General features: G+C 36.9%; 1 protein-coding gene across 2 annotated transcripts in view; it reads left to right on the forward strand.

The window, feature by feature from the left end:
• Positions 1-10,650, forward strand: part of cdk15 (cyclin-dependent kinase 15) — a 28,935-nt gene extending 18,285 nt beyond the window's left edge. The window contains exons 4-14 of one of the 2 annotated variants that reach the window (XM_067373794.1): positions 528-622; positions 1,607-1,686; positions 2,349-2,443; positions 2,532-2,594; positions 2,681-2,804; positions 4,636-4,756; positions 4,871-4,964; positions 5,074-5,137; positions 9,094-9,142; positions 9,333-9,475; positions 9,705-10,650. In XM_067373794.1, the coding sequence (XP_067229895.1) occupies positions 528-622; positions 1,607-1,686; positions 2,349-2,443; positions 2,532-2,594; positions 2,681-2,804; positions 4,636-4,756; positions 4,871-4,964; positions 5,074-5,137; positions 9,094-9,142; positions 9,333-9,475; positions 9,705-9,817 (1,041 nt within the window). In that variant the 3' untranslated portion in view covers positions 9,818-10,650. The remainder of the gene's footprint in view (positions 1-527; positions 623-1,606; positions 1,687-2,348; positions 2,444-2,531; positions 2,595-2,680; positions 2,805-4,635; positions 4,757-4,870; positions 4,965-5,073; positions 5,138-9,093; positions 9,143-9,332; positions 9,476-9,704) is intronic. The other variant, XM_067373795.1, reaches the window with a different exon arrangement.
• The last annotated feature ends 7,290 nt before the right edge of the window (positions 10,651-17,940 follow it).

The raw sequence follows: 17,940 nt of genomic DNA on the forward strand, positions 1-17,940 counted from the left end.
ATTTTGCTCTGAATAAAATTTATGTTTTTTTCTCCTTGAGTATGAACTCCATATTCTCACAGTGTCACACTAAAGGGGCCATAAAAGCCTGATGAAACACAGAGGGTTAATTTAGGGTATTGGGACATTATTTCCACTCAACTCCATAGCAAAAAGTGTCCCAACATGAATTCACTCTAAACATAAAACATATATGTCAATTTTTAACTTTTATATTTTGTCTTAAGGTACAATAAACTGTTCCATAAAAAAAGAAAAGAAGATTTTTCTTTCTATTGTCTTATAATATATCTTATATATACTTTTTTTTTTTACTTAGGAAGTGCTATGTTTTATGGTTTGCATAGAATGACATATAGGCTGTAATACGAAAATGTTAACTAATTTATTGTTTAGTTGTTTTTAGTTTGAAATATAAACTAAAGGGGGTCTATAATAGCTACCTGGAAAAAGCTATCAGTTAACATTCTCATTCATTTCAATGCCAGTTTCTTGGTGAAATAACAGTGTGTGTGTTTCATTCACAGAAAACTGGCCTGCAGTTTGGGAATGCAACATCGTATCTAAATCTTGAAAAACTAGGAGAGGGCACATATGCTACAGTTTACAAAGGAATTAGCAGGTTAGTAGTCACATGCAAATACTCACACAAAAGTAAAAGTAATAGAGCTCAGTTACATGTTGCCAGTAGGAGGACATTTATTCACTGAGGCAAGATGAATGTTTTACCTTTATGGCAGTATTCAGTTGGCAAGCACATAATCAGATAGACCACCCTGTGGCTTTGTTCTTCTGTATAATAGACAGCAAATGATTCTTTTCACTGCCTCCCTGTAGGCATTCCTTGAGTTTTTCTGTAGCAGCTTGTTTTACATGGATTCATTTTATAAGGTCATCCTGCAACATATGTATACTTGCCTGAGGCTTCAACTGATAGACGGTTTGATGTTGTTGGAGAACAGAAAATGAGTTTTAATAAGTAACAGCTCCCATTCATCGCTGTGCAGATGTTTTAGAATGGAAAGCTTTATATTTAGCAACATTTTTGCTTGTTTATGTGGTTAAAGGAACAATGTTACCTCAGTTACAGATGATTAAACCCCACAGCAGGTGAAATTTTTTTTTTTTTCATGAATTGCATGATGTCCTTAAAGGGATAATTAGCCCAAAAATGAAACTTCTGACTCTCATGTCGTTCCAAACCCATATAACTTCTTCAAAACACAAATGAAGATCATTTTATTGAAATCTGAGAGATTTCTATCCCTCCATTGAAAGTCATTAGGCTTTCTGTTGATAGCCAATAGGCTTTCATTTACCTCACAGCTGTGAACTATGATTTGCTGCATACTATAGTCATTGGCAGGTGTTATTAGACGAACGGCACATTCTCTTCACATTTAATCAGACAAAAATGCAAGATAAAGGCTTTTTGCTGAAATTTTAAATGTGTATTTTCTACAACCTCCATTTGTCACTTTTCAAAGTACACTAGCTTAGCAAAAGGAAGAGCTTGTGATGCTGTTTATTCTACTTTCGTAGGTAAACTGTTACGAGCAGATGTATGTTTGTGGATTTGGCTGAGGTTTTTCTGTGTTTATGACAGGATAAATGGTCATCTTGTGGCATTAAAGGTGATTCACATGAAAACCGAAGAAGGAATTCCATTCACTGCTATTAGAGAAGGTATTGCAAGAGCATAACACATACACAGTCGAGAAACAAAAGTGCTTTCCATCTGTGATGGAAATATGATTAATGGATAAATGGAATGTTTTTATAGAAACAACATATTTATGCTCATATTTTTATTTTTTAGATGTTATATTTCTATGTTCTGACATACTACTGTTTAAAAGTTTGAGGTCAGTAAGTTTTTGTTGTTGCTGTTTTTGTTTTTTGAATGAAATTATTATTTTTTATTCATCAACGACACATTAAATTGATCTAAAATAACAGTAGAGACATAATTCAGATAAATTATTTAAGATAAATGCTGTTCTTTTGAAACAAAAAAAATGCTGAAAATTCACAGGAATAAATTACATATATTAATATTAATACGTATATGATAAATAAATATATTTAGATAGAAAATATTTATTTTAAATTGTAAAAAAATTCACAATATTACTGTTATTATGCTATTGTTGACCAAATAAATGCATCCTTGGTGAGCATAAGAAACTTCTTTCAAAAGCATTCAAATATCTTGTCGACCCCAAAGTTTTGAACGCTGGTGTATATAATGACTAATTGAAAAGTGTCTCATCTCACCCCACTTTCCTCTAAACAAGTGATTGTACTGCATTTGTTTAATGCCGTATTCCCATTTTATTTGTGATTAGCCTCCTTGTTAAAAGGCCTTAAACATGCCAACATAGTCCTTCTCCACGACATCATCCACACGCGAGAGTCTCTAACCTTCGTCTTTGAGTATGTGGTGAGTCTAAGACGTTAGTAGTCGCGATTTTACATAAATAATTAAAAATATTTTTAAATATTTTACATCTTTCTCTTTCACTCTTCAGCAAACAGATCTGGCTCAATATATGATTCAGCATCCTGGCGGACTTCACTCATACAACATCAGGGTAAACAAACATGTAAATGCACAAAAACACACAAGGTCAGAAATAACGAGCTGGCTTTCTCACACTTTCTCTATTTGTTTCTTCAGCTCTTCATGTTTCAGTTGCTGCGAGGATTGTCTTACATTCACAGCAGAAGAATTCTGCATCGAGACCTCAAACCTCAGAATTTGCTCATTAGCTATCTGGGAGAACTCAAATTAGCTGATTTTGGTAGGTTTCATTTAAAGGGGACCTATAATGCCCCTTTTACAAGAAGTTTCAGCTCAAAATTCCCCACGGATCATTTGTTATAGCTTGTCAAATTTGCCCCTATTTGGGTGTGAGCAAAAACGCACCGTTTTTGTGTGTGTCCCTTTAAATGCAAATGAGCTGCTGCTCCCGGCCCCCTTTCCAGAAGAGGGCGGATAATGACGGCATGGTAAAATTACGGCATGGTAACAACACTCTACTACAAAAACTCTTCCTCTTCTCTAAAGCAGCCCAACATGGCCTCGCCTCCTTTGTTCCATGTTCCTGGGGCCAGGGTTTATGTAAATTTTGGGGTTTGTGATGTCATCAACCCAGGGAGAAGCTCATTGTAGTCCCTACCAGTCTTTTGTTGTAGTCCTTAAAGGGTTAGTTCACCCAAAAATGAAAATTCTGTCATTTATTACTTACCCTCATGCCGTTCCACACCCGTAAGACCTTCATTAATCTTCCGAACACAAATTAAGATATTTTAGTTAAAATCCGATGGCTCCGTGAGGCCTCCATAGGGAGCAATGACACTTCCTCTCTCAAGATCCATAAAGGTGCTAAAAACATATTTAAATCAGTTCATGTGAGTACAGTACGGAAGAGGATTAGGGCCAAGCAATAATAAAAAAATAAAACCATCTCGAGATTAAAGTTGTTAAATTTTGAGAAAAAAATTGTTACATTTCGAGAAAAAAGTCGAAATAAAATGTTGAGAATAAACTCGTTAAACTACGAGAAAAATTTGTTAAATTACGAGAACAAATTAGTTAAATTATGAGAAAAATGTCATTAAATTTCAAGAAAAAAGTAGAGATAAAATGTTGAGAATAAACTCATTAAATTATGACTTTATTCTCAACATTTTATCTCGAAATTTAACGAGTTTTTTCTCATAATTTAACAAATTTGTTCTCGTAATTTAACGACTTTTTTCTCGTAATTTAATGACTTTATTCTCAACATTTTATCTCGACTTTTTTCTCGAAATTTAAAGAGTTTTTTCTCAAAATTTAACAACATTTTTCTCATAATTTAATGATTTTATTCTCAACATTTTATTTAGACTTTTTTCTCATAAAAATTTAACGAGTTTTTTCTCAAAATTGAACAACTTTAATCTCGAGATGGTTTAAATTTTTTATAATTGCTTGGTCGTAATCCTCTTCCGTAGTACAGTGGTTCAATATTAATATTATAAAGTGACGAGAATATTTTTGGTGCGCCAAAAAAACAAAATAACGACTTATTTAGTGATGGCCGATTTCAAAACACTGCTTCAGGAAGCTTCGGAGCACAAATGAATCAGTGTGTCGAATCTTCTGTTCGGAGCGCCAAAGTCACGTGATTTCAGCCGTTGGCAGTTTGACACGCGATCTGAATCATGATTCGACACACTGATTCATTTGTGCTCCGATGCTTCATGAAGCAGTGTTTTGAAATCGGCCATCACTAAATAAGTCTTTATTTTGTTTTTTTGGCGCTCCAAAAATATTCTCGTCGCTTTATAATATAAAGGTCTTACAGGTGTGGAACGGCATGAGGGTGAGTAATAAATGACAGAATTTTCATTTTTGGGTGAACTAACCCTTTAAAAAGCGATTTGTGTAAAAGAAAATATCTCCCTTTGCATTGAACTTTGAGCGTCGTAACTTTGCAGATGTTTTTTATGCTCAAACAGCAACATTACACTAAAGTTAAAAAAGTGAAATCATAATCATCCACCCCTTTAAACTACACACATGCAAATACTCACACACTAACTAATCATGCATTCTAAACTATGGTGGGACACTTGTTGCTTCAGGTCTGGCCCGATCTAAATCCATACCGTGCCAAACGTACTCTGCTGAGGTCGTGACTTTATGGTACCGCCCACCAGATGTTCTCATGGGCTCCACTGATTACTCCACAGCCCTGGACATCTGGTGAGTCCCTGCACACACACACACATTCTTCTTAGAAAGGTTCATAATAGTGAGAGCAACAGTAATGTCTGACTCATAAGTATACAGTATATGTAGATATATGTGTCTCTTCAGGGGAGCCGGCTGCATTTTTATTGAGATGCTACAGGGGTCACCAGCGTTTCCTGGAGTTGCAGATGTCTTTGAACAGCTGCTGAAGATTTGGACAGTGAGTCTGTTTTTGTGAATGTACTATAATTGTGTGAAATTTCTCTTCTATCCATTTATTTATCCTCCTCTCCTCCCTTTATTCATCTCTCATCTTCTTTCCTTCTGAGGTCCTCGGGGTCCCGACCGAGGAGAGCTGGCCAGGTGTCAGTGATCTGCCAAACTATAAACCAGGTGTGTGCAAAATCCTTCTTTCATCTGTCTCTGTACTGTAATCTCAGATGTGTCTGCTATGAGAGGTGATTTCCTGCCTCAACAGATTTGTCTCATTCATTAAATGCTTGTGTTAGTTACATAAATATGTACTTCATGATTAACATCTAAATGAATTTATTTAAGTCAAAGAAATGTTTTAATATGATTCAGTAAGCTTGATTATATTGTTAAAGCAATGAAAGTAATTTTAGGACTTGGGTCAGCAAGAAATAGGTCCTTAAAGGGATAGTTCACCCATGAAAATTCTGTCATCATTTACTCACTCAAGTTTGAAATTGAACCCACAAATCATATGGGCTACTTTTATGGTTTCTTTTACGTCAGTGGTTCTCAACCTTTTTGACTCCAAGGCCCACCATTGTCTACAATAATATTCAAAGGCCCCATGACTTTTCCAATTGACTGTGATTTAAGTTTTTTTTTTTTTTTTTTTTTTTTTTACTCAAAATTTCTACCCAATAAAATATTTTAGAGCTTGCCATAACTATAAAAATTTTAATTCATTATAACAATGGCAATTGATTTGCAGGTCTAGAAATATCTTATATTCAGGTACTCAAACTTTGGGAACCATCTGTGACTCTTCAAAGATAAATAAAACAGTAGATGAGTGAATGAAAGTAAGAAATAAATAAATAAAGCAAATCTAAAATGACAAACACCTGTGCTGATTAAATGAATCACTATGACAGCTCATAAGAAACTAAAAGGAGTTTCTCGCCACTAAGAATTTAATAACACTGTTAAAAGTAATCTTTAGTAGATCACAATATGAATGTCCATTTTTCAAATTGAACATTGCAGTGTTGAGATGCCTAAACTCACTTGTTATTAGTGTTTTATTTTAATATATTTGGACAGAATTGTGTAGAATTTTAAAGGTGCCCTAGAACTTTTTTTAAAAAGATGTAATATAAGTCTAAGGTGTCCCCTGAATGTGTCTGTGAATTTTGGGGCATCATTATAAATGAGCCGATTCAGGGCTACTGGCCCTTTAATTCTCCTGCTCCACGCCCACGGAGCTCGTGCTTGCCTTGAGCAGTGCATAAACAAAGTTCACACAGCTAATATAACCCTCAAATGGATCTTTACAAAGTGTTCGTCATGCATACTGCATGTATGCGTCAGATTATGTGAGTATTGTATACTGTTATATTGTTTACATTTGATTCTGAATGAGGCTATGCTCCGTGGCTAACGGCTAATGCTACACTGTTGGAGAGATTTATAAAGAATGAAGTTGTTTATGAATTCTACAGACTGCAAGTGTTTAATAATGAAAATAGCGACAGCTCTTGTCTCCGTGAATAAAGTAAGAAACGATGATAAATTTAACAACATTTAACAGTACATTAGCAAAATGCTAATGAAACATTTAGAAAGACAATTTACAAATATCACTAAAAATATAATGATATCATGGATCATGTCAGTTATTATTGCTCCATCTGCCATTTTTCGCTATTGTTCTTGCTTGCTTACCTAGTCTGATGATTCAGCTGTGCACAGATCCAGACGTTAATACTGGCTGCCCTTGTCTAATGCCTTTCATAATGTTGGGAACATGGGCTGGCATATGCAAATATTGGGGGCGTACATATTAATGATCCCGACTGTTACGTAACAGTCGGTGTTATGTTGAGATTCGCCTGCTCTTCAGAGGTCTTTTAAACAAATGAGATTTACATAAGAAGGAGGAAACAATGGAGTTTGAGACTCACTGTATGTCATTTCCATGTACTGAACTCTTGTTATTCAACTATGCCAAGATAAATTCAATTTTTCATTCGAGGGCACCTTTAATATTGACTATTTATATGGTATCAACTGTAACATATACAATACAATAATATGCTCTCCATTATTTTTAATGTAAAAGCGGCCATAAGTAACTTGAATGTGCAAGACTTCTGTGTCAGGTGCTTCCAGTTATTTTAGCTGTACAAAAAATATCCATTATGCTGCTTGCATTATGATTTATTATCATACAATTTTAATTTATTATTGTAATCATAAAAACATTGATTGTAGCGCACAGTAGTTGTATTGTTTACTGCACGTTGGCACGTTCACAAGAAAATAACTTACTTTTACATTGTAAAAAAAGTTAATATGCTAATTTAAATTTGTACTTTTGTGCACCACAATTTTATTTTTATTTTTCTACCTTTGTGTTCCATGGAAGAAAATCGTAATGTAAACGATGACAGGATTTGTGTGTGGTCCTGGTATTCCCTACATTATGGGGTCCAGATGTCCCCACAAGTATAGTAATACCAGTAAATTTTTACATTGTGAGGACATTTTTTTTGGTCACCATGAAGAAACAAGCTTATATATGAATGATTAGCATAGCAGAAAGTTTTCTGTGATGGGTAGGTTTAGGGGTAGGGTTAGTGTAGAAATGAAAAATGTAAAAGGTAAAAATGCAGAAGGTTTTCTCTGAGGGTTGTGTTTAGGGTTAGAGGATAGAATGTACAGTTTGTACAGTATAAAAATTATTATGTCTATAGAAAGTCCCCATAAAACATGGAAACCCAATGTGTACGTGTGTGGGTGCTTGGCTATGTGAGGGTGTAAACTTGTTGCCAAGGGTCTGTCATTTTAATAACATGCAGTCATACAAACAGAAATTTGCTAGAGCAAATTCACAAAGTTGTGCTGAAGCTGTGTTTCCAATATAAATCATTTTGTGTGTATAGGTGTTCTGTTAGTGGTTTTGTTGGCCATGAGTTGACTTGACACCTTCGAGTCAGACACAAACACACACCTTCACACACTCATGCAGGAAGGGGGTTGATGTCTTTCCACTGCGGTTCTGGAAATAAAGTGCAAACTCATTACACAGGTGCACAAATGAGCAATGTGAGGTGGCTTTGGGAAACATGCCTCATTTAGAGTGTGTGGGTACTGATGGAGATGATGTGTGTGGTAGGTAAACTGCTGGCAGGCCTTCCCTGCTCTGTTTCTCCATGAATTTGGGTTTACCCAAGCCCCAGGCTGCACTGTGTGTGTGTGTGTACCATGTGTTGGAGAAAAGCTACATGAACCCGCTGTGGTCTCTCAGGTATATCCAGGTGTGCTGAAGCGTAAGTGTGGCCTCAGGTTTCAGCCAAGAATGACCGGGTGGCCCCTGACCACAGCCACTGACAGAAGGACACTCATAATAAAGGTTCTTCAGAAGTTCTTTATAGCAAAAAACATTTCGGAGTGGTTTGAAGGTTTCCTTGATTGTTAATAAAAGTTCTTTAATTAATAGTTTACCCAAAACTGGAAGTTAAAAAAACAGTTTTATCTTAGTATTACTGTTATATTGATCAAAATCTCATTTTACAGTATAAGTAATTTTATTTCACGATAACGATATTTGAATCATGACAATTTGGAATTTTATTGAATATCATTATCCTCATAGAATAATTGCAGAGCCGTAGATCACTGACAAGCTACGCAATATCGCGTTCAAGTGATAGCTTGTTAGTGAATTAGGGCTCTGTCTATTAAATTCCGCTCCATTTGAAAGCATGTGATGGCGATTTAGCGGTAATCAGGGAACCGGCTTTACTGACGCATGCGATATGTCGCCCAACCCTAATCTATAACATGCATTTACAAAATATATATTGAATTTTCATCTTATTCGGACTTTAATAATGATCCTTTTTGGAGCTTGGCAGCCCAAGTCATCACTCACTGTCATTGTATGGAAAAGAGCAGCGTGAACAATCTTCCAAACATCTCTTTTTGTGCTCCACAAAAGTCATATAGGTTTGGAGCAACACAAGGAATAGTAAATGATGAAGGCTTTCAAGATTGTCTCATTGTCTTAACATGCTCTGAGTGAAGATACCTGATCAGAGTTGGATGTTTTGGTGGTCTATTAAGCTAAAAGAGGACTCTTTGTGTTCCTGTAGAGTGGTTCCTGCCCTGCAAGCCCCAGCAATTTCGAGATGTCTGGAAAAGGTAAGACCAGTTCATGCATTCATGCTCGTGCGTGTATGTGTGTGTGTGTGTGTTGGCACTGAGTGGGAACAGAAGGGTTTTTGTATAGCGGTCCTCATCTCCCTTCCACCAACCCCCTCTAATGGATGTCTGACCCATAGCTCTCTGTATGTGTGTGTGTGTGTGTGTGTGTGTGTGTACATTGGCTCAGACTCGCTCAGTTACCTTATAAGACGGAGGATCTGGCCCAGCAGATGCTGATGATGATTCCAAAGGACAGGATTTCAGCCCAGGATGCATTGCTGCACCCATATTTCAACACTCTTCCACCTCCGTTAATGCATCTAAGGGACAGTAAGTGCTGGAGAATTTCACTATATGAGCGGAATGCACGCAATTCCAACTTCAAAGGCTAATCCGGTCCCGTTTCAGAAAAGATCAAAGTTAAATCCCTTTTAGTTGCTGTCAAAACTGGCAACCTTTTTCAACACCGACTCAAGATGAAAAGAGATTATGCAATCTTAGAAACGTCTTTTTCCTCTTGTCATTTCTCTTTCCCTAACCTTCTCTCTTTCTCCGTCAGCCGTGTCCATCTTTAAGGTGCCGGGCGTGAGGTTAGAGACGGAAGCGAGGGATATCTTCAGCCCCAGCAGACGAATGAAATCGCCTCTTGCTCCGCTGGCCAAGTGCTGGTGAAAGAATCGCATTTGTAAATAGTTGGTGTGCTTGTGAAAACCAAAAACACACCAGCATGAGTAAACGTGACACTGTTGCAGCATGACGGTCAGTTTGTATGTAGTTTATTCAGATATAAATCAGATTTATCAAATATATTTCTTAAGGAATATCAGATTCGGTTTCATTTTGAACCAGTAATACCTAAGAGAAAGTTTTCTGGTAGATCATGACGATCCAAAGCTGATTTATCACTGTATTTTGAGATCATATTCATTGAGAGAGGATCAGATATGTCTGCTTTCTGCCTCTCGGCAAAGCGATGTCCAGAGTCTGTTTACAGCACGCTTTCATTGTGAATAAGTTTAAATTAAATGCATTTCTTCGTTTTGATATGTAACTACATTTTTGTATATATTGCATTAAAAGAGAGAGAGAGAGTGTGTGAGAGAGATGGATTGCGAATATGATATGAAAATGCGTGGAAGAATATACCTACTAATATTTCAAAGCTCTATTGTACAGTGTGCAGGTGAAAAAATTACTTGTATGCATTCATAAAACACCTGGAGAGTGTCACCTGAAATTACCTGTTTTTGTACAGCGCATACTCATATTTCTGTGGCCATCATGTTAAAACATGTTTAGTACTGTTTTTAGCTAAGTTTGTATCAGAATTGTTTTGGTATATTTACATTTTACATATTAGCTATGTATGTATAAGATGCAGAGATTCAAACATGTGCTGCTTCTACGTCAATGTTCTAAGTGAGAGATGTACAGCAATAAACAACAGATACAAATAATAGAAACAATCACTGTTTCAATGCTGATGTCATACATGGATGAGTATATCCACACACTTCAACAGAATCTGCAATACTGTGAAAATTGTGTACATGTTCATAAATTTGTATACAATCCCACTGTGTCTTGACTTCTGAATAAATACGGTAAAAACAATAAATGTTTGCCTATTAAAGGGTCATAAAATGCCACTTTTATAAGATGTAAAATAAGTCTCTGATGTCCTCAGAGTGTGTATGTGATGTTTTAGCTCAAAATACCACACAGATCATTTATTATAGCATGTTAAATTTATCACTTTTTGAGGGTGAGCAAAAACACTCAGGTTTTGTGTCCCTTTAAATGCAAATGAGCTGCTGCTCCCAAGAAAAGGGCGGAGTTTCAAGAGCTCATGTTAGCAGCTCTGATGACCAGAAACTGTTCAGCTTTTTATGTTCAAAGCAGTCGGACAATATGGAGAGATTCAAGAAGAAGTGACAGCATGTAGAATGTAACAGGACATTTCTGAACGGTTAGTTGATGAATTTATGTAGCTGATGTGGAGTTAACTATCTTAAAGTCATTGATTAGCATATTCTGTTATGATAACTGCTCATGTGGGAACTGTTGTAAGATGCCTACAGAGAATATATGCTGCATGAAGATAGAACATGTATAGTTTAGTTTAATTGGTTATAACTTATGTTGTCATCTTGCTTTATTGACATGCTATTGCATTTGTGTTAAGTACTGTATTGCAATAACATGGCCTCACCCCCTTTGTTGTGTGTTCTCGGGGGCGGGGTTTATGTAAATTTTAGGGTTAGTGATGTCACTAACCCGGGAAGAAGATCATTGTAGTCCCTACCAGGCGTTTGTTGTAGTCCTTAAAAAGAGATTTCTTTAAAAGCAAATATCTCCCTTTGCTTTGAACTTTGATCGTTGTAACTTTGCAGATGTTGTTTATGCTCAAACAGCAACATTACACACTAACTAAAGTTAAAAAAGTGAAATCATATTCAACCACCCCTTTAAGAGGGTTTGTGGTAGTGCATTAATGTCTCAAATGTTCTTAAAAATCCAGAAGGCTCATGAACCAAGTAGTGGTTTACCTCACCAATTGCCCAAGACACTTTACCCATGTGGGGACCACATAAAAATAAATAAATAATAAGTACAAATGTATAGAATTGGATAACATTGTTTCATTCCGCTTTCTAAAGACTGGTTGGAAATTATTTTATTCTACTGACAGATATTTTATATGAATAATTGCTCTAATGGTGGGTAGAAAAAAGATACAGTAAAATTATGATATAAAATTGTAGTAATTTTTTACAGTATATTTATATACTCTATGGGTATGATATAGTTTGACATTTAGCTCATAAATCTAAACTTATTACAGTTTCCTCGCTATCAACTTTGGAGTATCAGCCAAACATTTGACTATTAGCATGTTTACTTAGCAGATTTTGGTCAGTGTAGTCACAAAAAAGATACCACCTGACCGACATGTACAATGACCGACCTCAGTTTGTTTTGTTTCACGGCTGAATCTGAAATAGATGATACAAAAAATAATGAATGTTCCAGTTCTTCAGTCAATATGCAAACCATCCATTAAACACTCTCGAGATGGAGGGACAACAAAGGGATGGAAAGCACGTGGTAAGATGATAATACAAAAAAACGTTGGTACAAATGAGGAGTGTCTTTTTTATTGTGCTGTTTCAGGTGTGTTGTGTAACTTGCTATAGGGTTTTGTATGAAGATGGTACGAAGAGAAACTTCCTGTCTGGTTATGAAACCACTGAATGGGCAACACAATGTTCCAACAAGCTCTCAAGATATCGAATTTCATTTAAACCTGAAGGGCTTTTAATACACACAGGAAGATCAAACCTCTCAGTCTTTCTTCCTTTCCTCCAGCCATGTTGAAAGGCAGCACTCCTGCAGTTCCTGCACCAGCCACGAGAGGGCGCACAAATTCACAGAACAGGAGCATGGCTATCCACGCCGGGGCTAGTTGTCACAGGGGAAACGTATTTTCTCTAGCCCTGATTTTGTATGATTGTATGTTAAAAATTATAATGAATACAACAATCAAATAAACACAGTAACACCACATTGGATAAATTCAGGCAAATGATCACTATACAATTATATAATTTAATAACTAAATAATATAAAACACACTTTTTTGTTGTTGTTGTTGTTTTGTATTTCATAAATTATTTAAATTTTACTTAAAGGATTTAGTTCACTTCAGAATATTTTTTCCTGATAATTTACTCACCCCCATGTCATCTAATATGTTTATGTCTCTCTTTATTCAGTCAAAAAGAAATTAAGGGAGGAAAACATTCCAGGATTGTTCTCCATATAGTGGACTTAAGGTCCAAATGTCAGTTTCAGTGCAGCTTCAAAGGGCTCTACACAATCCCAGTCGAGGAATAAGGGTCTTATCTAGCATAATGATCGGTCATTTTCTAAAAAAATAAAAATTTATATACTTTTTAACCACAAATGCTCATCTTGGACTGCTTTGTGTTGCGCCACAAATTACGTAATCAGATTGGAAAGATCACGTGTGACGTAGGTGGAAGTACCGTGGTACGGCTTCTTATTTTGTCCTCCAACTTCAAAATCATCCGACATCATTGTTTTACCTTTTTTTGTAAAGGCCATATAACTTAGTCTTGGCACGATTGCTTTGTAAACACTTGCTCAGTACTTCCGCCTATGTCACACGTGACCTTTCCAACGTGATAACGTATTGCGTGGCACATTGCAGAGCAGTGCAAGATGAGCATTTGTGGTTAAAAAGTATACAATTTTTATTTTTTATTTTTTAGAAAGTGGCTGACTGTTTCGCTATTGATAAGACCCTTATTCCTCGTCTGGGATCAGAAAGAAAAACATAAACATCTTGGATGAAACGGGGGTGAGTAAGTTATGAGGAAATTTTAATTCTGAAGTGAACTAATCCTTTAACACTCCTAAAAAAAGGTTCTTTATTGGCATCAGTGGTTCCATGAAGATAAAGTGGTTCCATAAAACCCTTTCATTGCACAAAAGGTTCTAAAAGGTTCTATAGAAGAAAAATTTTTGGCTTCCTAAAGAACTTTTCAGTGAAAAGTTCTTAAAATAACCTCTCTTTTTTGCTAGTAGCCTAAATAAACCCACCATGAGAAATATTCACTTGAGTAAAAATGGTAACAACTAGCCTTGGACTTCTCCACAAACATTTAAGTGTCCTACACCTTCTCCCTAAAGCTCATTTCAGCAAGTCTGCGAAATGTATGTTGGTTTCCATCACGGGAGTCAGTGGGTGGAGAGAGTTTTGTCGGAGTGACTCAAGGCCATGAAATGAAAAGCTGAGAGCTCAGATGGTCTCTCTCAGTATGTATTTTCCAAGGCTTAAGTCACTCTGATGTGGTCTTGTTAACGTTACTGCAGCGCCAGCAAGGTTTTATATGGGTTTATGATATTAATTAATGTCAAAGCACAAGGTCATAAGACCGCCGTTAGGTAAAGTAGAAACTATTAAGTGCTTACTGATGTCAGTAAAGCTCTGACAGATATAAAATAGTATAGGCCTGTATAAACACACGTACAAGCCAAGAACGTCACACAAAAGTACTCTAACAACACTCACTCATAAAGTGTGCACAATACAGTGGTGGAGATCCATTACTCACAGCTAAATTAAAGCAATCTGCGATGGTGCACATACTCTTTATTTTTGCATGTGTGTGCGCAATTTGAGGAGAGTCAGTTCCAGTTTATTCCTACAGAAAAACAGATCAGGATCCCTGAGCACAAAGAACAAAAATGAATCTGCCGTCTGTCTCCAGTGTTCAGGCATCTCATCCGATATCCTGATGAATGCATGAGGACATTCCATTTAAACCATTCATCTGTCATCATCCACTCCACACACTGAAGGATACTGAATAACTATCTCCAGTCTAAATCCCTGATCTCTCCTCTAAGCTCCATAAAACACTCTCTCTTAAAAATGATTTGTTAGAGGTGAAAAGAAAACTTTAAGTCATACTTCTCAGTAGATGTGCATAGACAAAGTCTCTTTAAGACAAGTCACTTCACTCATCTTTGAAATGCCTCTCTCTTTGAATGGGGAAACATCAAATTCTCCAAAGCTGTTCGCTGTTAAATTTCATATTTGAAATCACCAATGAAATCTGACAACAAGTGTCTCATAAATTTTGTTTCTAAACTCTCGAATCATGACTGTAGTTTTCAGGCTGGATCAAACTAATGCGAATGCGCAATCCTAAGTGTGCATCTCTATAGGAAGCGCGTGTCTGACTGTTTCTATAGGAACCAGAGCTTCTAACAACCGCTGCAGTGAAGTGATGACTTTACCAATCGCGTTTGGCTCTTATGTAGAAGGCGGGACTTATTCTGCCATATTGCGCGTTGCACTTTCTCCCATTCATAATAATACGAGTGTACCGTCTTTCTATATATAAAGTCTTTGGCATAGTCCAGTCCTTACTGGAAATTTTATCAGTCCAACATCAGATGGATTAGTTACAATTATTCCGAGGCTGATTTTGCTATCAAACTGCCTGGGAACTGTCATAAACTGCTGGGAGACGCAAAGGTTGAGAATGCAAACGCAGTATTTATTGAAAGGGTAATCCACAATCAAAGAAATAAACAAACATATACCAGGGCAGGAACTCCGGCAGACAAGGTAAATCCAGAAAAACAGGCAATAGGGTTAAAATCAGGGAACAGATAATCAAAGGAGCACTCAGAAATGCAGTAGAGACACATACAAGACTTAGCAATGAGTGTCTGAATTGACCAGGCTTATGTATGGTGAGCTAATGAGGCTAATGAGACACAGGTGAATTCAATGAGTGCTGATGAGTCCAGGCAAAGGATTATGGGGAATGTAGTCCATGGCTGAATACAAAAACCTAAAAATTCTTCTTTCGGAGGACTCGTGCTGTGTTCACGCCACCTCGTATTTACCAGAATCTTGAGATGATAACACTTGATGTTATATTCGGAGCTGTTCACGTCCTAGGACTGGGGATTATGCGTTTCTATGACTCCACTGTCAACGCCTAAATGAATCTACAGCAGTCAGGTGGTATAGCGGCCACGTGGTAGACCTGGGAGCTGTAATTACGAGGACGTGAACGCTTTTTACAAGCAAGAATCTCGTCACTACAGGAAATACGAGGTGGCGTGGACCATCAAGGCACATCCGAATCCAACTTGTCTCATGAGATGCCTTCATCTGATCGATTTTTGAAGGCAGCATAGATGTATCCTTCACTGCCTTTGAAATCCCACAATCTTGTGCTTTCCATTCTGTGACAGTTGAGGTAGAAAAATAAAGATGGCATCCAAAAGTTGCAGTTGGTGGTCAGTTTGTGTGTAAATGTACGTTTTTGACCATTGTTTTCCACTTTTGATGTTATTTCTAGTGAAAAATTACTATTGTAATACTTAAATAGTTGTCACCAAAGCTTGTGCTATTTTGCTGTAGATCATTAAACACTTAACAGTACTACCACTAAACCTAACCCTACACATAACACATCACTAAACTCAGAGGGAAATGATGAATAACACTGATGTAGAAGCACCTAATCCTGGTTGTAAGACTAAACTTGACATAAATTGTAATCTTGTCCTTAAAATCTGATTGGATTATTGGAATGTTGTTCCAGGATCAACAAAGATGTTGATCCAGGAATATGCTGTACCTGATGAAATCAGGTTCCCCGGTTGTCAATAGCGTTCATGTAGGTCAAGAGCATATCAAGGGTTCAATTCCAAGGGAATGCATGAACTGAAAAAAATGCTTGAATACAAATTGCTTTAAAAAAAGTCTGCTATCTACTGTAATTCACTATCATCAAATGTATGTTACTGTGGTGATTGTACATAAAGAGAGGAAAAACAAATGCATACAACAGGCTAAATGAAATGACACAGGAGCTAAATCGTGAATGCAATGTGTCAGGATTTCACATTAGAGGATAAACATGAGGAAGGCATGTGGCCTGTTGGGTAACGTTTCAAGGTTGCAGTAGCATTTGTTTGGCAGAATGTGTAGCTGAGGAAGGCGACTGTGAAGTGTGAGAGAGTGTTTCTGGTTCTGTGCGTGTGTGGTCTCGGGCTCTCTCAGCTTTTGTAGCTCTCTCTGTTTATTCATGGCTTCTCAAACACATGCAAGAGACAGCTGTTACGCCCAACCTCCATGAAGGCCTCACAAGCCTGGGGCTGGATTTACACACACCAGCCAGATAGGTGTCACTGTATCTGGGGTGGAGTGTGAGGATTTGTGGGAGCTGTCAAAACAGAACTTCTCACTGTTAATTGCAGTATGGAAGGTGATAGATCGATGTATATGTGTTTTTGGAGCGTGGATTGAATTAAACAAGTGCAGCTATGTTTGGAATCTTCCATCAAAACAGTCTTCCTTCTTTTATTAATTAAAATGGCCTTGAATGAATTCAAAAGTCTCTTTTTTTTAGTGGGAGCGAGGAACTTTAAGAGACACTATCACTACTTTATTACCTTGTGCAACGATCTGGAATCTCATGAAACACTGGCTTTTTTCCTATTGGGAATATTTTCCTCTTACCCTCCTCCCCTCCCTCTCTGCTCTTTCTTTCCTGTCTTCCTCTCCTCCCTGCTCCATGTGAGATTGAGTCTTCAAACAATAAATCCCCCTGCCTGCTCATTTAATCTGCATATCACTCTTCCATTGACCATTATCAACAAAATAGCCACCCATACTTAGCATGCAAATTATCTAGTTATTTGGAGAAAGAGAGAGAAAGAGTGAGGCCCAGTGGGGGGTCTGCTGGAGGAGCGTGGGTTTCCTTTAACATAATGGGATTTCAACAGGGGGAAGGGAGCTATTGTCTTTTGGCAGCTCATTGAAACCCTTTAATTTTTTGGTTTTGTTGATAAGGTATACCTGTTAAACTGTCAACTTTTGTCTCCATAATGCTTAGAGCACATGTTACTTTCTAGCAATTGTTCACACAACAAAACACCTCTGACAACAGTTTAGTTGAGCACACTGACGAGTTTAACAGTCAGAACTCGGAAGAAAGCTTAAAGGAATTTTCCAGGTTCAAAAGAAGTTAAGCTGTATCTCTTTATCAAGGCATTAAAGCAGAAGTGAACAGCTAGTATTAATTATTTCATAAAAAAAAAAAAAATTATTTAAGCTGTGAAGATGTCTTTTAGGATTGTTCTAAGAGAAATAACTTAGTAATTCATCATCAGACTAAAGATTTTACATGACATTGAAAGTTTACATAACAAAAAAAGCATTTAAAGTACATTTATATTTG

The sequence above is a fragment of the Chanodichthys erythropterus genome, chromosome 21 (assembly GCF_024489055.1).
Source record: "Chanodichthys erythropterus isolate Z2021 chromosome 21, ASM2448905v1, whole genome shotgun sequence".
Classification (NCBI taxonomy): domain Eukaryota; kingdom Metazoa; phylum Chordata; class Actinopteri; order Cypriniformes; family Xenocyprididae; genus Chanodichthys; species Chanodichthys erythropterus.